The sequence below is a fragment of the Armigeres subalbatus genome, chromosome 2 (assembly GCF_024139115.2).
Source record: "Armigeres subalbatus isolate Guangzhou_Male chromosome 2, GZ_Asu_2, whole genome shotgun sequence".
NCBI classification, from domain to species: domain Eukaryota; kingdom Metazoa; phylum Arthropoda; class Insecta; order Diptera; family Culicidae; genus Armigeres; species Armigeres subalbatus.
This window is the reverse complement of record NC_085140.1, coordinates 27,441,655-27,467,633: the sequence shown is the minus strand read 5'-3', so window position 1 is coordinate 27,467,633 and position 25,979 is coordinate 27,441,655. Positions and strand designations below refer to the sequence as shown.

The window sequence follows — 25,979 nt, the reverse complement described above, 5'->3', positions numbered from 1 at the left end:
TTCTCGGTTCTCACTATTCACTTCTTGTTTCTTACACTATTTGCTTCTCACTTTTCACTTCTTATATAATGCTTCTTTATCCTCACTGCTAAACTCTTTTGCTTCAGACTTTTAAATTTTTTTTCTCAGTTGTTGCATCTCGCTTCTTATTTCTCCTTATCAAAAGCTAAAATATCGCATCTCATTTCTCACTTTCCACTACTCTCTCCCACGTCTCACTTCACGTTTCTAGCGTCTTGCTATTCTCTTCTTTAATCTCAATTCTTATTTCTCAATTCTCACTTCTCATCTTTCATTTGTCACTTTTCACATTTACTCCCAATTTATCACATCCCATGTAACTATTTGGCGTCTTTCTTTTCACTTCTCAATTTTCACATCTGAATTTTCACAAGTGAGTAGCAACACTTTCAACATCTCATTACTCACTTCTCCTTTCTCATATCTTATTTCCTATTTCTCGTTATTCACTCTTCTCCTTTTTCTCACTTCTCAGTTTTCCAATTGCACTTCTTTCACTCTATACTTCTCTCATTTCTTACTTCTTGTTCCTCACATCTCTTGTTTAAAATCCCACTGCTCGTGTGCGACACTCGACTTGAGTCGAGTCAAGTACGAGACACTTAAGACGACCACACAGTTGTGGTCGAAATACGTATCTGCAAAGATAACGAAAATTAACTGGTGGAATTAAATGGACAGTACTTAATTCGTCTTAGACGGTTGAGAAAGATATAGATCGACGTATTGATGCACCTCGGTGTTCAAACTGTTTTGCAATATGATGGATGATTGTCTTCGTATCCTAGCTGGTGTTTGGTCATTCGGACGAATACCGTGTGGCTTAATACTGCGATAGATTGAACAACGAAACTCTTGGGCTGTATGTGACGCAGGCTCCTTCTCCATTCATCTTTCCATTCTTATTTAATTTTATCTTCTTCTCCCCTTCCTACTTTTTCTTTTTCTCTCTTCTCCTCCTATCTCCGCGCATCTTCTCCATTCTAATACTTTTTTTTCCAGAAAAATGCTTCTCCCCCTTTTCCCATCAAAACTCTTACTCACTATAATGGTCTCCTAACACGCCTGAGCCTACCAAATAAACAAACTTGAAAAAAGAATAAAATGATGGTCTCCTTAGAACAGAATTATGTATCCCAAATTTGGTTGACATCGGTCGTAAGGTTCCAAAACTACAATGGAATGTTCTTTCTGTAGTCACCCACCCACCATACCTGCCTTCTTTTCCTAATGATTATGATCGTGTAATCAGAATAAAGAATAAGGACTGTATCAAAAATAAGTTATGCACATTATTTTTTTCGAATAAAATTGGATGAATTTAAAAAATTTATAGCATTATATGTTAATTCTACTTGTTTAGTTTTATGAAAAAATATAATTACTGAATGAATATTGCACTATTCTAGAAAATTAAAAGTATTGTCCCCCTTGTCACAAATCGGCATAAAACTGCTTCGTTTTAAAATATTGATTACTTTTTCTGGTCCAAATTCCGTCACTTGATCTTGATATTCTTTCTTTTTCCTACAGGTTAGCGAACGTATAGTATTCCCAAGCTTGTTGTTCGTAATTTTTTACCTTTGCAGGGTGGACAACGAAACGCTTGGTCAAATTATTCGTCTCGATGCCCTTCTTACGAAGCCGTATGTCCAAAACTCAAATTTCAATATTACTTTCAATTTGCGATACATCGAAAACAACAAATTTTCAACAAACAATAAACTTCTGATTTGAAACTAAACATATGAATACATCAAATTCAGAATAAAACAAACCAATACCTTCATGATCTTTTGAATAGTAACATTTTGAAAATGGATAACTAATTTTCGGTACAGAGGTTCCAGAGGTTCAGAAGCTACACTCAATGTACGTTTTCTAAACAAAACCCTTCCACCTTTCTTAATGACTTTTCCACCCCTCTATAATCTTCTAATCAGGGTAGAGAATATTTCTCGCGTGATTTTTGAAAACGTCGTAAGTCCAAATGAGAGACTCTCTTTCATTACGCTTTCTTTTGCTAATATCTAGGCTACCTTAAAATTTGTTGCAATATTTTCACCTCAGCACACTAGACAAAGCTATTTTCTTCAGGTCGGTGCTGGAAAATCCCATGTAAATGTTAGTATGGCTTTGTAATAATCGAAAGAGAAAATAAACAAAGAGAGCCTCTCTTTTGGACTTCCGACGTTTTCAAAAATCACGCGAGAGTTGTGCAAAATTTGGTTGAAAACGGTCCTGAGGGTTGAAAGTTACACTAAATTGACGGTATACTTAACAATAACCCTTCCCCCTGCCCCTCCCTCTTTTAACAATGAACATCCCACCTCCAATTTGTTATCTTCCCTTAGGATAATCAAATTTAATACACATAATTTGATTGAAATCGGTGGTTCAAAAGAAGAAAAAGTGCACTGCACAGGTGACAATTTTGTCCCCAAAGTTTGAATTCTTGATAGATTTCTTGCAATTTGCAATAGAAGAGAGCAGGACGAATCGGACTGGAAAACGTACAACACCGGATCGAGAAAAAAATAATGCATTAAATTGAATTTCTATTGTAAATGTGAAATTTCATCCTTGACATGAATTCACCTTACGGTGTGGCTCGGAGGCGAGCCAGCCTAGGGCTGAAAGTCTCCTTATAAAGATAAAAAAGTGCATAGTTTACTCGTCCATTCCGAGCAAAGCCGGATGCATAAAGCTAGTATGTTTTAAAAGGAAGTTTAAATATTTTTGTATTACACAGAACAGTTCCCAAGTAAGATTTTTAGTTTCATAACGCTTTACAAGACCATTGTTTACTCTACAAGAGTGCCTTAAAACCATTTGAAAACCAAAATATTACATGGGATGTTTGTTACAAAAAAAAAAGAAAAGATTAATCCACCTAGCGGTAATGATGCATATTAAGGGTATGGGATAACACAGTTTTTCCTGACGAAACGAAACAAAATTAGAAAAGCTATTGTTGGTTCAAAACGAATCGAAACGAAATTCAGATTTGCTTCTAAGACATTGAAACGAAACGAAAACGAGGTCCATTTGATTCGAAATTTTACGAAATTAAACAAAATTTTATTTTATTCCGCGGAATTTTTATTAAATACATAGTTTTTTTCTGCATTATATACATAATGCAAAAACGAATAAAAAAATCCGCGAAAAAAATTAATTTTGTTTAATATTTTTAAAGTCAAATATTGCTACCCAAATGCCATATAACTTATTTTTTCCATTCTCAAAAGTATGCCCCTCACCATAAATAAACGTAAAAACATTCATCGCCTAATATTTCTAACAGACCTCAGCAAAAAAAAAACGATTTTTTAACTGCAATCATTATTATTTATTTATTTATTCAGACTAAGGCCGAAGTGGCCTGTGCGGTATATAAGAGTCTTCTCCATTCGGCTCGGTCCATGGCTACACGTCGCCAACCACGCAGTCTACGGAGGGTCCGCAAGTCATCTTCCACCTGATCGATCCACCTTGCCCGCTGCGCACCTCGCCTTCTTGTGCCCGTCGGATCGTTGTCGAGAACCATTTTCACCGGGTTACTGTCCGACATTATGGCTACGTGCCCGGCCCATCGCAGTCGTCCGATTTTCGCGGTGTGAACGATGGACGGTTCTCCCAACAGCTGATGCAATTCGTGGTTCATTCGCCTCCTCCACGTACCGTCCGCCATCTGCACCCCACCATAGATGGTACGCAGCACTTTCCTTTCGAAAACTCCAAGTGCGCGTTGGTCCTCCACGAGCATCGTCCAGGTCTCGTGTCCGTAGAGGACTACCGGTCTAATTAGCGTTTTGTAGATTGTCAGTTTGGTACGGCGGCGAACTCTATTCGATCGGAGCGTCTTGCGGAGTCCAAAGTACGTACGATTTCCAGCCACTATGCGTCTCCGAATTTCTCTTCTGGTGTCATTTTCGGCAGTCACCAGTGAGCCCAAGTACACAAATTCTTCTACCACCTCGATTTCGTCACCACCGATGCAAACTCGCGGTGGGTGGCTCACATTGTCTTCTCTTGAACCTCTTCCTATCATGTACTTCGTCTTCGACGTGTTGATGACTAGTCCGATCCGCTTAGCTTCCCTCTTCAGTCTGATGTAGGCTTCCTCCATCTTCTCAAAGTTACGTGCCATAATATCTATGTCATCGGCGAAACCAAATAGCTGGACGGACTTATTGAAAATTGTACCACTCGTGTTAATCCCTGCTCTTCGTATTACCCCTTCCAAAGCGATGTTGAATAGCAAACACGAAAGACCATCACCTTGCCGTAACCCTCTGCGGGTTTCGAAGGGACTCGAGAATGCCCCTGAAACTCGAACTACGCACATCACCCGATCCATCGTCGCTTTGATCAACCGTGTCAGTTTATCCGGAAATCCGTGTTCGTGCATTAGCTGCCATAGCTGGTCCCGATCGATTGTATCATATGCGGCTTTGAAGTCGATGAATAGATGATGTGTGGGCACGTTGTATTCGCGGCATTTCTGTAGTACTTGGCGAATGGCGAACACCTGGTCCGTGGTGCAATCAACTGCAATCAACAGATTTCATATTGTTTGGATCTGTTTACCATTTTGAAAAGTATTACAGATTCAAAGTGCCTATATGTTTTATCAAATCTTGAATACAGTCACCAGAAAAATTTTCAACCAAATTGATGAAGATTGATTGAATCCGTAATTTTTTTTTTTAAATGGTCTTTTAAATTGATCTAGGCAGTATGAAAGCTGTTGATATCGGTAAAAAACTCGACTTTTTCTAAACGTTTGCAGAGGTTTGTTGGAAATATGTAAAAAGCGAGCCTTTTTGCCTTTCTCGTACAACTAAGTTGTACCGAAAGGCTATCATTTCATTCCGATAACGAACTTTTTATAGAAGCCTCTGAGACCCATAGTATTATATACCAATCGACTCAGCTTGACGAGCTGAGCACATGTCTGTTTGTCCGTGTGTATGTGTGTGTGTGTGTGTGTATGTGTGTGTATGTGTGTGCACAAAAGCTATAAAAAACATTAGACAATTTTTTGTATAGTAATCCTTAACCGATTTTCTCGCAACAAGTTTCATTCGACAGGGGACAAAGCCTTGTTGATCACTATTGAATTCTATAACGATCGGTCATTGCGTTTAAAAGTTATGAAGAAAATGGTACATCGAACCATATAAGCTCCATATAAGGTTGGTGTCTCAACTAAATGCGAGAAAGGCACCACCAACGCTAGGTGGATTAATCTGGGTTTTTTGGGTTATAGTTGGGTTTTAGTCTAATGCTTGTTTACAGATTTCGTTTCCGCCCCTACGTAGAGTGTGGCCGACCCAACCCCACTTCCGATCCCGAATTTCTGTTGCTATCGGCCTCTGGTGACAACGACGATGGAGCTCGTTGTTTGAGATCCAGTTGTGAGGCCACCAGGCCCGTATTATATACCGCAGCCATCTGTTAATGAACACCTGCAGCCGTTGAGTGTTCTCTACTGATACACACCATGTTTCGCTAGCGTGCGTTCACTTATCTGCCTGTTTTTTCAAATATTTCTTAAACTCGCAAAGGCAGCCCTTGCTTTTTTGATCCGTGCGCCTATGTCGATCTTGGTACCGCCGTCTGACGCCATTTGGCTACCAAGATATTGGAAGCTTTCAACATTCTCCACTGGTTGCCCGGCTATTGTGGAACTGGATGCACCGTCCTTTCCACTATTCAACAAAGTTTCGAAGTGTTGGCAGCCACTTCAGTTTTATCTGTCAGCAAATTCCCTTGTTGGTCTTTGAACATGACGGGAGATGGCGCTGTCTGTCTCCGCACGCCATTGACAGACTCATAGAACCGCATATCGTTCTGCTCCATTTTTTCCTGCGCCTCGCTAATCACTTGTTCTTCATATTCTTTCTTCTTCCTGCGGTGGGTTCGTTTTTGGGCTACTCTTTCTTCCTTGTACCGATCTCTATTCGATCGGGTATCCGACACCAACATCCGGCTTCTGGCAACGTTCTTCTCGTCTGTCACTCTCTGACACTCCACATCGAACCAACCCTTGCTGGGTCGCCTCTGGGCAGTGCCTACCACTTCTCGTGCTGTTGTCCTCAACGCTCCATGCATCGACTCCCATAGATCGTTGATTTGTCGCTAACGTTGATTGCACTTATCCGTTCGTCAAGCTTCTGGCTTCTGTGATCTTTCGTTCGATACAGTTAACAACCGTGATCGAATTTTACTGACAACGAGGTAGTGATCAGAGTCAATGTTCGGACGTACAATACGCACTGTGAAACGAGATCCGTTTAATTTATATTCCGCGATTGCTCGGTGCCGATTTGTTTAAGATTTTCGTTATTTTAATTTCAAAGCCTACTTTCCTTTCAATATCCAAAAAACTAACTGTATGAATAGGATAAGAAAAAATATTCATAAATTAAATACCTTAAAGTGAATTAAAACTGTTATCTCATATGGAGAACGGATTTCGGTCCCTCACGGTATCATATTTACGTGACGGTTACGTTTCGCAATCGTAAAGTAGCTTAGTATAGAAATCACAGACGTAGTACTACTTCTTCTTCTTCTCCTTATTGGCATTACATCCCCACACTGGGACAGAGCCGCCCCGCAGCTTAGTGTTCATTAAGCACTTCCACAGTCATTAACTGTGAGGTTTCTAAGCCAGGTTACCATTTTTGCATTCGTATATCATGAGGCTAGCACGATGATACTTTTATGCCCAGGGAAGTCGAGACAATTTCCAATCCGAAAATTGCCTAGACCGGCACCGGGAATCGAACCCAGCCACCCTCAGCATGGTCTTGCTTTGTAGCCGCGCGTCTTACCGCACGGCTAAGGAGGGCCCCATAACAGACGTAGTACTACGTTCAACTCAATTGCCTGCTCCAAATTTCTATTTCATTCGGTGATTTGAATGGTGAAATTTTCGCCAATCCAACGAAATCCTTTCACTAAATTATTGGCCCAAGTCTAAGTTGATCTAAACTCCGTTTTTATCATTTTTCTTGAATTCACGATCATCAATGTATTGTATAGCGCATAATAAAAACTAATCTTCCGACTACTTTTTATCGCAGCCAAAAATAAGCGCAGATAGTCGTCTAAGAAAAACAAAGCTTGAAGAAATAGCGATTCTGATATATTTTAAAAATTTGACCGTCACGTGGTAGAGCGAAGCGTTGCTCATCTATGAGAGCCTTGGAAATGATTGCAAAAGTTGTCATTTTATTGCGAGGCACAAAAGTCCAGCTAAGGATTGTCTATCACATTGAACTTTGTTTTTCATGCTTTCGTTATAACTGAGCACAAATAAAGTTAATTCATTTTTCCAAGGAAAGTTTCCTATTTATTAGTGCCACGTTCATATTTTATCATTAAATAAATTCTCATCCGTGATGGTAGATATACTTTTCCGAAGAATTGCGTGCTGGAATTTCTTTTCTTCGGCTGAACGCTTCTGAAGCGCACTTCTCCAGTCAGTAGTTGTGCAGGGCTTTGTTTGCTGCCCCTTTTTCTGTGTGACATCCGACGGCTCCTCCGCGGTGGTCGATGGCAATGAAGCGAATAAGCCGTTTACAAAGAAGTTGATGATACGATCGAAGTAGGCACCGATCCGACTATGGTTCGTTCATTCGTTCCTCTTATAATCTATCGTCTACAAATGGTCGGTGGGATTTTGGATCCAACTATACTTTTTTCCGTGAAAGGCACTATTGGAGTTTGTTTTCATTAATGATATGTTTCTAGCGTTTGCACATCCCACATGTTTGAATTTCTTTTAAATGGATATGTTTAAAAATTTATTTGTTAATTTTAAATGTTTCATATCATTACTTAGTCCACTCTGGCTTACATCCGTCCATGTCCTCTTCGTGCTTCTACTGCACATTGCCACATAACTAGGTTTACGGTTCTCCGTCGTCGGGGTCAGTCGCCGGAGTGCATGCAATCGGAAGTGGAACGACAGTCAATGTGCAATTTCCTGCCTTATTTGTGGCCCGAAATAGGGTTGTGGCATTCGGTCGCAATTTAGATGTGGACAGACGCAATATAGTGACTTGCAGATCCGAAAGGGGCAGCCACGTGAACTCTTCTCGCAGAGCTTTGTAAGTGGGAAAGGGTCAGACGTGTCATAAAACTACTATGTTTTGTGGACAATGTGAACGATGCATATCTGAGGAAATAGACCGCAGCTGCACAATATTAGAGTAGGATTATTGCATTTGTTGGAGAGCAAAATCACTTAAGTGCGGATGCGAGGTCATAAATGCTTAGCAGAATAGAGTGGAGATTAAATAAATGTGTGATGGTGTGTTGTATACACTTTTGTAGCTTAAAAACTGAAAGCTTGGAATATACGTAACATGTGTTTATTAAATCCAATTAAGACTAGATAAAATATGTAAATCTACTTATTAAAACCCAGATTAATCCACCTAGCGGTGATGGTGCCTTTCTCGACCTTCGTGAAATGTGTGTGCTTGAAAAAAGATGAGCTAGTGGCTAGGAGTAAAAAAGACAAATTTCTTTGTCCGTTCTATGAAAATCAGATTATTTATGGCAAAGATATTGTAGATCCAGTTGAAAACCGAAAATCATATTTTGTCCCATTTCCGGATGTCGCAACTGCATCGCGAGTGGTGCCCGACTATGGCACAGTTGCGCACTACTCGCGATGCAGTTGCAACATCCGGAAATGCGAGAAAATGCGATTTCGCGGGACCTCGGTTCGGTTTTCAGCTTGATCTACAATATGCTAATAAGAATTTCGACATTTTGTTTCCTTTTCCAATCTTTTGACGTACATAACCCTGTTTTATTTCACCCAGTCATATATTTTAAGGATATCACTTTTGGATGTTAGTTGAACTGAAGCTCCGACTACACAAAAAGAAAACGAAAATGTCATTCCCATCACGCGAGCGGAGGGCAATATTTGTTATGATATAAATCTCATGACCGGCTTTCTGCCAAACTCCCGTATGAAGTGGGAGAGACAGAGACATCACCTCAGTTCGTCGAGCTGAATAGATTGGTATATAACACTATGGGTCTCCAGGCCTTCTGTAAAAGTTTGGTTTTGGAGCGAACATACAGCCTTTTCGTATAAAAGGCTAAAATGGTGTTTCGGCCATAACTTCCGATCCCATGCATAGTCCGATCTAGCCAATTTTCAATAGGAAACAATGGGACAGGATTCTGCGTCGAATGCAACTTGTTGCGAGCAAATCAGTTGAGGATAAGTGTCCGAAAAAGAGTGACATTTTTTACGCGATTTTTTTGTATGAATTTGTATTTTGGCCATAACTTTTGATCCCATAGTCCGATCTGGCCAATTTCAAATAGGAAACAATGGGACAGGATTTTGCGTCGAATGCAACTTGTTGCGAGCAAATCGGTTGAGGATAAGTGCCCGAAAAATGAGTGAGATTTTTTACACGATTTTTTCGTATGATTTTGTGTTTTGGCCATAACTTTTGATCCCATAGTCCGATCTGGCCAATTTCAAATAGGAAACAATGGGACAGGATTCTGCGTCGAATGCAACTTTTTGCAAGCAAATCGGTTGAGGATAAGTGCCCGAAAAATGAGTGGCATTTTTTACGCGATTTTTTCGTATGATTTTGTATTTTGGCCATAACTTTCGATCCCATAGTCCGATCTGGCCAATTTCAAATAGAAGACAATGGGACAGGATTCTGCGTCGAATGCAACTTGTTGCGAGCAAATCGGTTGAAGATAAGTGCCCGAAAAATGAGTGACATTTTTTACGCGATTTTTTTGTAGGATTTTGTATTTTGGCCATAACTTTCGACCCCATAGTCCGATCTGGCCAATTTCAAATAGGAAACAATGGGACAGGATTCTGCGTCGAATGCAACTTGTTGCGAGCAAATCGGTTGAGGATAAGTGTCCGAAAAAAGAGTGACATTTTTTACGCGATTTTTTCAAATGAATTTTGTATTTTGGTCATAACTCTCGATCCCATAGTTCGATCTGGCCAATTCCAAATAGGAAACAATGGGACAGGATTCTGCGTCGAATGCAACTTGTTGCGAGCAAATCGGTTGAGGATAAGTGTCCGAAAAATGAGTGACATTTTTTACGCGATTTTTTCAAATGAATTTGTATTTTGGCCATAACTCTCGATCCCATAGTTCGATCTGGCCAATTCCAAATAGGAAACAATGGGACAGGATTCTGCGTCGAATGCAACTTGTTGCGAGCAAATCGGTTGAGAAAAGTGCCCGAAAAATGAGTGACATTTTTTACGCGATTTTTTCGTATGATTTTGTATTTTGGCCATAACTTTCGACCCCATAGTCCGATCTGGCCAATTTCAAATAGGAAACAATGGGACAGGATTCTGCGTCGAATGCAACTTGTTGCGAGCAAATCGGTTGAGGATAAGTGCCCGAAAAATGAGTGACATTTTTTACGTGATTTTTCCGTATGATTTTGTATTTTGGCCATAACTTTCGATCCCATAGTCCGATCTGGCCAATTTCAAATAGGAATCAATGGGACAGGATTCTGCGTCGAATGCAACTTGTTGCGAGCAAATCGGTTGAGGATAAGTGTCCGAAAAATGAGTGACATTTTTTACGCGATTTTTTCAAATGAATTTGTATTTTGGCCATAACTCTCGATCCCATAGTTCGATCTGGCCAATTCCAAATAGGAAACAATGGGACAGGATTCTGCGTCGAATGCAACTTGTTGCGAGCAAATCGGTTGAGGATAAGTGCCCGAAAAATGAGTGACATTTTGTTGAGTAGTTTTGCGCACACACACACACACACATACACACACATACACACACATACACACACACAGACATCACCTCAATTCGTCGAACTGAGTCGATTGGTATATAACACTATGGGTCTCCGGGCCTTCTATAAAAAGTTTGTTTTTGGAGCGATCATATAGCCTTTACCGTATACTTAGTATACGAGAAAGGCAAAAAAATACTCATTCAGACTCACCAGAAGTTTATTCGTGAATGATTATGAGAAGCAACCTGACCTGACCTGGGAAGTGAGAAATCATGGAAATAGAGAAAACATAAAACAAAAGTGCCTTCTTTTGCAGCTTCCCGGGACATCCAGAAATATACTAAAGACACCTATACTGCCGCTAACCGCAAGTCGAGCACATCTGTATATGGAACGCCATATATAGATGTGCTCGATTTGCGGTTAGCGGCAGTATAAGTACTTGCGAAATTCTGAAAAATCGCCAATAGAATCAGGTTTAGTGTGGCGTTTTTATTCAAATGTTTCGGAATCGTTTCGTATGAATAAGTTATTTTCGAAATTTTCTAAATGCCGAACCGTTGTTATCCCAAAGGAATGTAAAGTAATTCTGGAACTATTAGTTCCTATAAACAAAAAGATTACAAATCCCGTTCCGGTGCTTATTTTATTTTAATTTTACAGGTTTTGTTACATTTCGTATTAATGTAAAACATCTGTTTTCATCAAAAGAGATAAATAAAGGCGAAGTAAGTTTTACTAACTACTATCTTGTAAGTATTTCAAAACCTCTTGCCAATAATAAGAACAAAACCAGTCAAAGCCATAATTTCTCCTACATACCTAAATTTTCAGTCGGTTTATTCGGAAACCATCCGTTATTCTACGACACCGAAGGTACGCCGAAAACGATGGTACAAACGTAAGCTTCCCCTTGGGAGCTGTATTAGACCCTTATAAGCGGTGATAAACCAGGTAAATTTAGTGTTCATAGAACACAATGGAGAGGCGGAAAGATTCACACATGAAATGGATTTATTTGGGGGTAAATCTCGGGAATTGATGTTCTCAGAAGACACCGAGAAAAATCGACAGTGGAATGTTTTATGTTGGATTGTACGATTGAATACAGTTCCAAAAACAATTTAAACCTCGTTATCGAAGAAAAATGTATTGCTTGAACAAATAAAGTTTGCGGGTTGGGTTATTTTCCCTGTGATAGTGCTTTCGTTTTTCGCCCCGACTGCTTCTTGAAAATTTGCACAGAAAAAAAACGAGTACGTTCCTTTTTGCTGCTTGTTTGGCTACGTCTTGTTTACAGACAATTTCGCGCTCGCGTTGCTACTTGCCCACCGTCGCGTCGCCTCGTTGTCGTCGCATAGCCCTGGCCCGGTCCGGGTATTAGGTAAATAGCTGTTGGGATGAAATTGTAGCACCGAGGATTCCGCAGCCAGAGCCGAGGCAAATTGGATGGCACAACGCTGACATTTATGTGGCTGGCTGGTTGGCTGGCACTGGGCCGAACATCCTTGTAACCTCTGGACTAGATGTTTACGAGCGTAGTTTTTTCTTCTTTGTGATTTAACTAGATGGAGAGGCACGGGGCAAGAGAATGAATCTTCCACGTGGAGTTCAGATCGGTTCGAATTTTAATATCCGGTTCATCTTAACTTAGTTACATATTTTATGAGGCTCATTTGTTTGTTTGTTTATTAAACAATAGCCGTCCCGTGAAGAGCTGCTATCATTGAAATGAGAAACGATGGCACAAGAAAGCCGCTGCCCCGGATGGTGGTGGAAGCGGATCCTAGCAGGCCCGGTACGAGCAAATTCTCCGAAGCTCCTGCGTCCAATCCGGAAAGACCACTGGCAGTTTGCAATCCATCTCCTACGGGCGATTTCAAGATGAGAGGGGATTTGAAAGGAAATTGTAAAGTTACTTATTTTACCAGAATTACAAAGGTCCGATGAGCATGAGCGATAGTACGTCCGAAATGTGGAATCCTCGAGTACGTCGTTAAGAAACTGAAAAATATAAACAATATTACAGTGGCTGTGGCAAGACTTATCAGCATCTACAAATTGGGACACGAGATATTTTCATTCCTCCTTAAGTAACAGTTTCGAAGAAACGATCTGTTTTATTTTTTCAAATTTGGCTGACAGGATATAGAGAAATGGGACTCCAATTTGCTTTGCGAGCAAAGACGTGAGATTGTGAATCCGGAGAAAGCGAGTTCGATTCTAGGGCCAGCATAGGATGTTATCGATAGGTAATATTTTCAGCTCCCAGGGCATAGTGTATCCACTGTACTTGTCATACAAGATGCACATACTTATGCAATTGGCGGGCATAGAAAGCTTAATAACTGTTGGTTTGATGAACTTTTAATTTGAAAATAAATAGATATGTATTTAAATGTAAATTTCCACATGCAATATAATGATTTTGATTATATGAAAAACGTTCAATTTAAATTTAATTAAACGAAATTCGTTCATGAATCATATGAAGTAGATAGACTCAACTGTAATCCACTGTAATCCACGCCAAAATCCAACTGCTCGAAACAACGAAGCGCGCAAAGATTCGAACCCGATGATCGTTTGATGGGGTGGACGAACCGAACGGACGACTCAACCCGACCAGCGCCCACTGAGCTATAAAAGCCCCATTACAAGGGAGAAAAGCTCTCTTGATCCTGGAATAGCGTGAAGAATAGTTCGATAAAGTTATTTTTGCATGTTTTAAAGAAGTTAAGTGCTAATAGTTAAAGAGCTTGGCTCGCACATTATCGCGTTTTTGAGAAGTGAAGCTAAACGTTAAGGAGCAACGGCGCGATCAGCTCAAGTGTACGCTTTAGTATCGCGTGTGATTACTGAACCAATCCATGAACAAAAGTGAATACCGTGGTGGTATAATGACCTCGGTAAGTGGCACCACCCACGCGGTGCAACGCCTCCCAGAAGGTCGAACGGGACTGTACGTCACCAAACAGTTCCCCAAGTCCGTGTCAGCATAATTTCTCACGGTGAAGCCCGTCGGTAGTTGAATCCGACATCGCAAAGCTAATTCCTGAGTTCGGTCAAGCTAGATTCCATCCTTTCTGGCAGAACGCGCCGGTACTCCGGCCCCCTAGTTCATCCGACAGACGTTTTCCTGCATAGTAGGCGAAAATGTGCGTAGTGAAATGGCCATGCAAAATCTCCATATGAATTGTAATTTTAATTTTTCACGATTTACTCAATTTTATTCGTGATTATCGTATAAGAAAATATCATATAAAATTATTATCGAAGTTTCATGTACCTCTGATTTTTTTCACAGAATGCTAGGCAAGGTCATTTGAAATAAAGCATGGGGTGTTTTAAAATATTTCATCGGCGATTTTTAGAAAAAAGTTATTTCTATTGTTTTCGTTTCTTATATTCGGTATAAAAAGTCAATTGATAACTCAGCACAGGATGAATCATAGTAATTAACCCTCAAAATTATAAATATACACATTTGTAGTTTTTCTGTATAGAGAACCAATATTTAAACGGATCTAAAATGGTAAAAAATCATTTTTTCATGTAATTCAAGCGTTTCTTAAGTGTTTTTTTTCTATTATTTTAGCGTTAGTTACGATTTTATTTCAGCAATTATCTTCTATCTTGTTCTCTGTTAAATAAAATCTGCAATTCTATTTTTCAACATTTGTGCTAGTTGACTTGCCCACTGAAGTGCGCCGTATTTTACAAGATAGATAACATTTTAATTTTTAAATAAATGAAACAGCGCGTAACTCATGCGTATGTGCCACACGTTTTTTTCAGACCTCTCACTGAGTATTGTACTTAACACCTTTTAGTCGTAAATTTCGAAAGCCAAACTTAGTCCTGGAACTGATTACGTAAGCCGAAGGTAACGTTATTCGTTGTAGAAATGCTTCGTAGGAAACGTAATATACGGCCGCTCCAAGCATTTGGAAGGTAAAAAATTTTTCAACACCTTCAAACACAACCCTTCGACCACTACCACAGTACAATCAACACAAAACTTATCTCTGTCTCTACACGCAACCTTAGCAGAGCTAACGCATATGCTCCTAGGTTTTGGAAGCAAAATCAAGCTCAATTTCATCCATTGCTGAGTTATCGATTGACTTTTCATACCGAATATTAGAGAATAACAATAAAAATCACATTTAAAAAAAAATCGCCGATGAAATATTTTAAAACATCCCGTGCCTAACATGACTTTGCCTAACTCTCTGTGAAAAAAAAATCAGACGTACATGAAACTTCGATAATAATCCATGTTTTCACACAGTGGTCGGAAACTATGAAGAAAATATAAAAATAGGAATAAAAGTAAATCCATCCAGCCGTTTTTAAGTTAAGGTACAGTGGGGTAAGTGGGTAAATGGGGTAAGTGAAAAAAACGCAAGTATTTTATTGATGAAGTACAGAATTATTCAATTTCACTTCACAATCATACAAGGCCATTCAAACCAATGCGTTGAGTAAGTAAAACATGAAATAATGAACCATTTCAACATGCGAGAGTAAAAGTTTATTAACCTTTCAAGTTTATCTTTTGCACAAGTTGTTTTGAGTGTCAATAAATACAATTTTTTTAATTTTGGTTTCTATAACACATTCAATTAGTGCATTGATAAGTTGGTTTTCTTTGTAGTTTTGAATTCCAGTCACAAAAATATTGATATGAACATCATAAATTTTGATAAAAATGTTTTATTGCGTTGCCTGTTTTTTACCATGGGTGAGCAAGTGAAAATTTTCCGACACTGAATGCATTTCTCTATTTTTCCAAACTCAAATAATTTCTATTAAGCGTATATAAACAAATGATACTAATTCGAACTCATTCGAAGGCTTTTGGTTATTACAGTGATACGTGGTAATACTAAATCAGGAACCCAAAGTGCCAAGCGTGTCAGTGTTTTAAATAATCCATGTTTGATAAACAATTCGTGAAAAAATGTTATTTATATAGCTTTAATACATGTTGATATATTTGCACTACTATTGAAAATATATCAACAATTAGGATTTATTTAGTTGAAATTTATAAAATTTATTTGTTTGGTAATGTAGACTCTTCTACTTAAACCATAAGTGGATTGTTAATGAAACACAATATGATTCCAGGTTTGATGAATATTTCAAAGATAATTTCTCTGCATTATCGCCAAGGTTCATTATCTTACTATAAACATGAAATAGAAAGTAGTGTTAGACATAAATGGAGATGAGATATTAGATCTCAAAAAAATCAAGTAAAGAAAACAAAAATATAAAAATCATTCAATGGAGGCACTAGTGCTATTTGACTTCCATGAAGTGTCAAAAAGCATCACAACAGATCACAGTTATGCTCTATTCAGTATAATTATCATTTGCATGAAATATATGAACAGAAAATGTGTTCTTATATTGAAAAATCCTCTTTTAAAGTCATTTTTTCACTTACCCCACATGTGGGGCAAGTGAGAAATTGAAATCGATTTTTTTATTTTCCAAATATTTTGTATCCTAAAAGTATTTTTCAAAGATCTTGTTCGCAGGCATATAAAGATTGGATAGATGATTCGTTATGTCATAAATATGATCAATTTCAATATTATCTTCAACTTTTATGACTTGATGAACATGAAATATACGATTTCCTTTACCCACTTGTCCCACTGTACCTTATATGAATACGAACACAGGCCATTTCATGTTTATATATGAAAAGGGTTATAAGCAGAGGGGTTTAAGTGACATTTCGGTCAAATTTAAGTTGATTACAGCAACCTTTGCAATTACTTTTGCGTTTGACTCCCTTATATACAAATTAAACAGTGTACTGATAGCATAAGGTATTCAAGTATGATTCGCGCTCACCCGAAAGTCCTGTGTATTCAATTACATAATTGGAACAGGTGTTGTCGTATTGGATAATGTGCTCTGCATTATTCAATACAACAATTGGAACCAGGAGAGATGTTCATGTAATTAATTATTCAACCAAACGTGTGTGTGTGTGTGTTTGAAGTGGTGCACGCACTCAATCTAATGAATTATTTACTGCACATAAAGAAAACGGGAAAAGTAAGCTTTTCATTAAGCTGTATTCCGATAGCATGGAGACAATTGCGTGTCACGTTTGTAGGGAAGAATAGTTCAATATGCACCCCTTAAGCTTTTCAATGTTTTCCACAATGTTGCCACGACTTTGACACCGGCATCACTGTCCAGCATCACTTCCCAGCTTAGTATGGGGAAAAAAAATGTTTGTTGAATTCTACGGGGCACCCGCCAGGATTGTGTCTTTTGGTGAGAAAATCAATCTCTCAAAATTTCATCGCTTATTGCATAAGCTGGCGCATTTGATTTGAAGTTTGTATGGGGATTTCAGCCAAAATGTATGGAAAAATACACCTCCGCCACTCATTTGATCTGGAAATTAGTTCTGATTGCTCGATTGAGCTCAGAAATGCATGTTACAGAACAATTTCACAGAACATTGTACGATGATTAAATGAACTTTTACTCAGCTTTCTGCTGATTTATTAGAAGACGGATTGCGTTATTTTGGATTTATTGATCATATCAAATCAGCCGAAAACAATGTTTTTGTTTCTTACTTAAGCAATAAAAATACATATGTTTTAAAAATGGACCTGGAGCAAAACGCCCGAATGGTGGTGTAAAATGATTCGATTGCATGTGAAATAATGGTGAACGCATGGTTGTTTGTTTATCTTAGCGGCTTGAACGAAAATTTTGCGAGTGAAAACATCGCACATGGTTCTTCTCGTTGCAGCTCGATAGAGAATAACTAATATTGAATTGTAATGGTAATATTTGTTCAGAATTTCCCTACAAAAGATATGAGTGATTTTATGAGTTAGGCAATTTTGTCCCGTGGATGCGTTTTGCACTGTTCTCCCCTACTAATAAATAACAAAACAAAAATCGTACCCTAAGCCCTTCAAAACAATTAATTTATCATCGACAGTATTGAGAATGAGTATTCTTTTTTACTTAATTGTTATTCTCATTGCCTGGATCCCACAACTTGAACACTGCTGCTTCGGAGCTATTCTTTATTCATTATAGCAGTTCCACCGTTGCACTATGGAGAATTCTCATACAAATGGGTGACCAAAAATACTTTTCCAATGAAAACTGTTTCTTTGCAACATATATTATGTGAAGAAATATTCAAGAACTTTTTTTTAACCCTATAAGCGCCATTTGAACACTCACCCAAGCCAATTTAGCTGAATGTGGTCATGTAACTATTGTTTTAATGCTGGTTTTCCATTATAGCACCCAAATGAGTGCTATAATGGATTTTATGCAACCCATTTGAGTTGCATAACGTTCATTAAAGCACCCATGTCATTGGTATGGAAAAGTAGGCCGTTTTATCACTCAAACACCAACTGTAAACCAGGTATTATGATCAGGAATTGCAAAAATATATTTTACAATTTACATTGTAAATTAATGTCCAAGTGGGGTGGTTTAATCCCCGGAAATATGCAATTAACTTTGATTGAACTGATTTAAATATATGTTTGCCATTCTTTTTTCTCTCCTTCATCTGTGAAAGCTGTTTCGGTTCCGAGTGCTTTCTTAAGCATATGATAGGACTACATATTAACAAATAAAAACACTTGTAAGGACGTGGCCAGGTGTGTGGAGAAAATCTGGTCCGCTTAATTGTGGCAGATTTACAATGACCGTGGATATGCTGATCTCTGCAACTCCATCTACGATTTGTGCAAGGGTTTCAAGCTAGTCAATTTTGCTAGAGTCAATTTTTCGAAAGGCTCAAATTACCGTCATCCAGTCATTGACGAGAAAGACAGCCACGTGCTCGTACCACCCCCCAGTAATAAAACCACCCACTGAGGAGAAAAACCAGTGTCCAGCTGGATGGGAGAAGTATTTTTGTTTCAAAACTACATTGCCCAATAGCGAAGACATAATTATATCCGGTGGATGCGCTCGATATAGAGATATATAAGAGAGCGTGAGAGTAAATCGTCGATTTCCCCTTATGGGAAAAAATATTGCGAAAGGCAGTTTTTTTGAAAACTAAATCGAAATAAAACCAAATGAAGCATCCACCGGATATAAATATGTCTCTGCTATTGGATGATGTAGTTTTGAAACAAAAATACTTTCCCATCCAGCTGGACACTGCTTTTTCTCCTCAGTGGGTGGTTTTATTACTGGGGGGTTATACGAGCACGTGGCTGTCTTTCTCGTCAATGACTGGATGACGGTAATTTGAGCCTTAATGGCTACTCATTTCCCCATCGTGCGTTGAACTGCGTAGTTTCGAAACTAAATTACCGTGGTTTGCAAATATACAATATAAACACTTGGATTCAAACAGCCACAGTCTGGTTGTAGTATGCTACCACTGAGATTCGAGAGGCTCAATATTTTTTTTACATATTAACATGATTTCTTATTTAAATTATTTATTTATAAATTTGTGGAATTTTCAAAAAAAATATACTTTAAACCACATTTGAACATGCAATGAAGTTTACATTATTGATCGACATAAAAAACTTATTGAAATCTGAGCAATCTAAAACTACAAAAAATAATCTAAGTACGGCGGGCGGTAGGCGGTCTAGGGCTTTCGAGGGTTAAAATCATCGATTGCTTATTTCGCAGTTAAATCGTTAAATTGTTAGACCTGGCGGCTCTCAATTCCGTGGATGTGTTGTCCTATCACTCCATACCTTTGGACATTTTCAATGTGATTGTAAATATTTATGCTTTGAATTGAGCGAAAAATAAAACAATGAAACAATTTAATTTCATTCAATTTAAAGTTTGATTGTAGTACAGACCCCATTCGATTTTGGCAACACGTTCGGAATATTTATGTTGCCAAAATCGAATGGTTTTTCCTCTCATGATACTTCAACATTTCTTCACTTTTTGTGAGGCTGGACACACTGCAACCCTGTTTCACGCGAATTTTGAAATCTAAACGTTTACACAAAAAAAAATTTACGCGGCTTTTTGTTTTAAATTCTCGTTGGTTTCGGAGTCCAACTATTTTTTTTTACGAAAATTTCGATATTTAGGCGCTTATCTTGAAAAAAATAAAAATTTCCGCTTTTTTATAATTTTTTTTACGTCTGTTCAGGGGTCTAACCATTTTTTCACGAGGATAACGATATTTACGTGGTTCATAAGCAATATCAAAAATAAAAAGACTGCTGTAGGATTTTACATTCATTTAATTTTTCGTTCGTCAGTCATACCAAATGTGTAGAATTCAACGATTTTAAATTCAGATGTTTTGTAGCTCTCCAAAGTTCTTTCTGTAGGTTTTGCGGTCTCAGTCTGTTAAACAGGATACGCGACAGGATTATATACGCCGAGTTTAGAAGGTTGATCCTTCTGTAATTGGCACACTCTAGTCTGTGTCCTTTCTTATATATTGAGCATATGATGCTATCCAACCAGCAGGCAGGCAGTTCTTTATCTTCCCATATTTTCTGGATAATGTGGTGGATTGATTGATGCAGCTGCTCACTTCCGTGTTTGAGAAGCTCGACCGGGATCTTGTCCTTCCCAGCAGCTTTACTGTTTTTCAGCTCGTTTAGCGCCTTCTTTATCTCGTTCAGCGTTGGTGGCTCCACAGCTTGACCGTCGTCGACTATGTCCATCTTGTTGCTTGATACACAATCTTCAAAATGCTCCTTCTACTGGCTGCCACCATAGATTTGTCTGTCAGCAAATTCCCCTCTCGGTCATTGCACATGGCGGGCACTGGCGCAGTCTTATACCGCCATTGACAGTTGCAAAAAGAAACCTCCGCATATCGTTTCTATCCATGTTCTCCTGCACTTCAGCTCTCACACTCTCTTCATGTTGCCATTTTTTTCTGTGGTGGATTTGTATCTCTTCTGCACTTGCTACACTGTACCGCTCTCTGTTGGAACGGGCACGAGCCACTTGCATTCGACTCCTTGCAACATTTTTCTCCTCCGTCACTCGCTGGCACTCCTCATCAAACCAACCATTTCGTTGGCGTCACTGTGCAGTGCCTAACACTTCCTGCGCTGTTGTAGTCACAGCTTCGTATGATATCAAAACATGTTTTCAATATGCATTCTTCAGTTATCATAATGATAGCAGCTTTACATCAAATTTTGCTCTCGATTATCTAAAGTGAGATATTTAAGAAGATTACAAGCTACCTGCAAACAAAACATGCTGTTTTTGTTATGAATTCTAATCTAATCGAGTACTCATTTTGATATCAAATTAAGAATCTCATGATTTCAAACTTAGTAATCATGTTGATTTCATTGACAGCAAAATTTGTTTTCAGTATGATTCCACAGTATAAAAATATGCTCTTATTCCTGCTGTGTTAACCGTTAACCCATACAAAACAATATCAACTGGAGTAATGAAATAATTGACATCATGACAGCAAATTTTGATTTCAATTTGTTTTGAAACTTTGCTCGGGTACAGGACCAGCATTTTATGAAAAGAAAATATTCCAAAACTTTGAATCGAAATATTCTCGCAAGATTATGATTTTGGTTTTGTTGTTGAAAATAAATCGGGCCATTTAATTCGAGTTGAGACGAGACAATTTTTCTTTAAAATTCAAAACATCGCCGTCTCCAGGCAGAAAGTTGCCGTCGTACACTTATTGGGTCGTACACTTATTACGTATTCAATTTTTCTCGGTTTTTCGACCCCCCCCCTTCCCCCATGTAAAATTTTTATCATACAAATGATTTTTTATTTATATGTGGCGTAAGATATTGATAGACCCCCCCTCCCTCTATAAGTGCTTACGTAATATGTGTACGGCCCCTTAGACAGCGAAATTACACACGCTCGTCGAAGAGAGACACTGCAAACAATATTCGTATGGTTTGCGTCTATAGCGTTTCAGTGGCGAATAATTATCAAGTGGCTGACGTCGGCGTTATTAGTAGTCAGGTTGAATTTTCTCTCTAAATTCTGATTTTGGTTTTATGAGAGATTGGAAAAGCGTTTTATCTTCTATATAATAAAAATGAAATGGTCTGTGTTCGTATCCGCATTACTCGAAAACGGCTGGATGAATTCTCTTAACTCCTTCAGTAAATACTTTGGTGGAAACTTTGTATGGGCAGCTCAAAAGGCGCATTTTCGCCTACTATGCAGGACAACGTCTGCCGGGTCTACTAGTTGAAAATAATTCGGTTCTTTTCTGGACCTCCATTTTATACAAAAGAGCAGAGCCGAATTTAGTACAAAACATCGGCGCTTGTTGACTGCGGCAGGCGTCGGCGAATGTTTGCTAAATAAAATCAACAAGGTGGCCTTCTCCAGCAATTTGACGGTGAATCATCGATTGGATATCGTCGGCCAGAAGTGGAATTTTCTTGCAACATTCTGACTTTGGGTTAGTTGCTGGTAAAGATTGGAAATGCACATTATTAAGGTGATAATACAATAAGGCCAGAAATCAGCCATCTTGGAAACCACGTGCGTTTCCAATGATTTTTCAAGAGCTGAGGGATTGAAGACTAATACATAAGAGACCTTTTTGAACGATTTTGCTCTACGACCTCCAGGCTGCCGGTGAGAGCGATGACCTATTCTCACCCCCCAGGCCCATTGTCACCCCCGATGGCGGTATCTGTTTTCATTGCTTCCCGAGCAGCACACATGTTGTAAACAAGTTTCTTTTACTCATATACAACCAAATTCAGTCATATATGAGTTACTGCACCAAATCAGCTTGAATTGTGCAGCTAGAGTTTTCAGGTCCATAATTTTTCACAAGAGAGGATTGATATGTCAATAATTTAATTCAAAGTGCAAATCACAATGATGACTGCAGTTCAATCGCAACAATGGCATCGGTAATTGCTTATCATCAGCGTCCGTACCCAAGTAACATTTCAAGTTTTATTCCACTCTTGAAATGGTTTTCACGATCAAATTTGTTACCGTCCTAAACGGTACCATTAAAATCTTGGTAAAAAATCGCTTTAGTTCTTGTAACGGCTCATTCAAATGCGGTGTGGGTGAAACAGGGCAGGTCGCTGAAGCAGTTGGGGATGAACAACACCCTGAAGTTGGCTCCATGCCCAGCCGATCAAAAACCGAAAACGCACATAAAGATGAGTGCCCGAGTAGAAGTCGGGTGGTAGTGGCAAGTGCTGAGTGGATGCTATGGAATGTGCGTAAAGACAGTTGGTGTCGGTTCGTTGACAACGTCGGTTGAGTAAGCCCAATACTCATGTGCGGTGAACAACCTCGATCCGTATCCTGCCGTGCCGGTGCTCGCAACTGTCCGTCCGATGATTAGGCCCACTCAGGCGTTAGGAAGAAGCCTGCCTATTTCAATCGGTAGTGACCAAACGTCCATAAAGTGTATGCGGTACAAGTTCCGGAGGCAGACTCGACAATGCAACAATGTGACACGCCACCCCAACCACCCCCCAACCCCCCTTCATAGTTCGACGACGAAGATCAATTCTACAGTCGATCGCCATTGTTGGGCTAACCACAAACCATGTGGGGTTGAACGACCATCGACAACACACTGGAGTGTGTGCTTCGCAGCAAGAAAGCCGCATAGAGTGCACTTACCATCATGGATACGGCCAACTCAACAAATAGCCGGATAACTCACCGGTCAGCCCCTTGCTTTGCCCGTTTTCGTCCACCCCGTATTCTGAATAAAGGTAATTAAAATTATGTATTCTCTTTCACTAAAAGAACCTCTCGCCGAAAACTTTCTCTCCGTTCAACGCCCTGGGACCCGGGAGCAAAAGAGGCCTTTGGTGTCCACCCCATGAGCTGTCGTTGGCTCTAGACCAACAGTTCGGGGTCTAGGCTAGCCCCCTTCTGAGGCAGCAGTATCTCCCGGGGTCAAAAGTTAGTTTCAAATGATAAGAACTCATAATAGAACTCTCGCTTAACTTTTCAAAAGGACCTAAGTAACATTTTTTTCATGAATTAATTTGAATAGCGCAATCAACAGAAAAACAGGAAAGCTTTCGATTGCAGTACTCAAATTAATTCATGAAAAAAATGTTACTTAGGTCCTTTTGAAAAGTTAAGCGAGAACTCATTATTATACGACAACCATCTGATGACCACTATAAGAGTAAGATATTGCCAAGTGGCCCTCTCTAGATGACTACTATAAACCTCTCATAAGCGTATTTGGAAACCCCTTTTAAACCACCCGCAAAAAAGGGAATTTGGCTGCGGCAGCTGTCAAAAATGTTGGTTTGAAAAAAAAGGGAAACAAAATTACGGAGAAATAATAACAAAATGGGCTGATGATGAAAATTATGATGAGGATGTCAACACAGTAATATTTATTCAGGTTTGATCTGCAGTATTCTACAATTGAAATAAGTTGCGCTTTCGATTTTATGGTAAAAGATAGGTAAATAATAAGATTCTATACTACGCGCCGGCAAAATAATGTAGTTCAGCGCAATAAATTGGAATCAATTAAAATATTAACATTGCAAATATCCACTTAATCTGTAGATTTTCACCCTGATATATTTCCAATTCTAATCATTTACCCTGATATATTTTCGGGGCTGTTCGGCCACATTGAGAGTTGACGTAAAGTCAATGTCAACTTCTCTCCACGAACAGCCTAGATAGCCGTGTGGTGTCGGCAGCTGGTTATCTGGCTAAGAATAACATTACGGATTGCCTGTTCCAGTGGTAAAAGTCCACCATACAGGTGACCCCTAATTTTCGGTGTGATGCGGCTTTATGCTTACCGTGCCTACGAATGAATGGTTAGGGGGGTCTAATAAGAACCTAACCGCAAACGGAGCCTGTGAAGCACCAGGCCCCCCTTCACAGTATTTTAACCCTCGCTGCGCTAACCGGAGCTCTGGCGTAGTTGACTTTTTACTTCTCCGAGATAATCGGCTACTCTTATTCAACCTCATCGTGAGGTTAAATAAGAGTAGGGTTATGAATATGTGTTTTAATTAGTTTTCAACAAATTGTCACCTATATGGATTCGCATAATGCGTTTTTTACAATGTGCTTTGTGTATGTTACCTATATGGATTCGCATTATGCGTTTTTTTACAGTGTACTCTGTGTCTCGTCCTTGACGTTTGATTCGGCTACTCTTGTTCAATCTCAACGTGAGGTTAAATAAGAGTGGGGTTGTGTTTTACTTAGTTTTCAGCAAATTGTCACCTATATGGATTCACATTATGCGTTTTTCACAGTGTACTCTGTGTCTCGTCTTTGACGTTCGGCTTTGGCTACTCTTGTTCAATCTCATCGTGAGTGTGGGGTTATGAATATGTGTTTTACTTAGTTTTTCAACAAACTTCCACCTATATGGATTCGCATTTTGCATTTTTTTTTTACAATGTGCTTTGTGTTTGTCACCTATATCACCTATATGGATTCGCATTATGCGCTTTTCACAGTGTACTCTGTGTTTCGTCTTTGACGTTCGGCTTCAGCTACTCTTGTTTAATCTCAACTTGAGGTTGAATAAGGGTGGGGTTATGAAAATGTTTTTTTTTACTTAGGTTTTTTTTTTCAACAAATTGTCACCTATATGGATTCGCATTATGCATTTTTTTTACAATGTACTTTGTGTATGTTACCTTTATGGATTCGCATTATGCGTTTTTCACAGTGTACTCTGTGTCTCGTCCTTGACGTTCGGCTTCGGCTACTCTTGTTCAATCTCAACGTGAGGTTACATAAGAGTGGGGTTATGAATATGTGTTTTACTTAGTTTTCAACAAATTGTCACCTATATGGATTTGCATTATGCGTTTTTTACAATGTACTTTGTGTATGTTACCTTTATGGATTCGCATTATGCGTTTTTCACAGTGTACTCTGTGTTTCGTTCTTGACGTTCGGGTTCGGCTACTCTTGTTCAATCTCAACGTGAGGTTCAATAAGAATGGGTTTATGAATATGTGTTTTACTTAGTTTTCAACAAATTGCCACCTATATGGATTCGCATTATGCGATTTTTACAATGTACTTTATGATTGTCACCTATATGGATTCGCATTATGCGTTTTTCATAGTGCACTCTGTGTTTTGTCTTTGTCGTTGTCGTCCATTGTTACGTCCTCTGTTGTGACACCTCTCTTTAGTCCCTAGCTGTGAGTC

The 25,979-nt window shown here is 39.0% G+C and overlaps 2 protein-coding genes across 3 annotated transcripts in view; one reads left to right on the top strand and one right to left on the bottom strand.

The window, feature by feature from the left end:
• LOC134218367 (serine-rich adhesin for platelets) overlaps window positions 1–25,979 on the top strand; it is a 428,012-nt gene that overhangs the window by 93,394 nt on the left and 308,639 nt on the right. The window lies entirely within an intron of this gene.
• LOC134214678 (uncharacterized) overlaps window positions 12,431–25,979 on the bottom strand; it is a 28,181-nt gene continuing 14,632 nt past the window's right edge. Inside the window, exons 5-6 of the mRNA XM_062694001.1 lie at window positions 12,749–12,824; window positions 12,431–12,687 (exon numbers count right to left, since the gene is read on the bottom strand). Of these exons, the coding sequence (XP_062549985.1) occupies window positions 12,512–12,687; window positions 12,749–12,824 (252 nt within the window). The 3' untranslated portion in view covers window positions 12,431–12,511. The remainder of the gene's footprint in view (window positions 12,688–12,748; window positions 12,825–25,979) is intronic.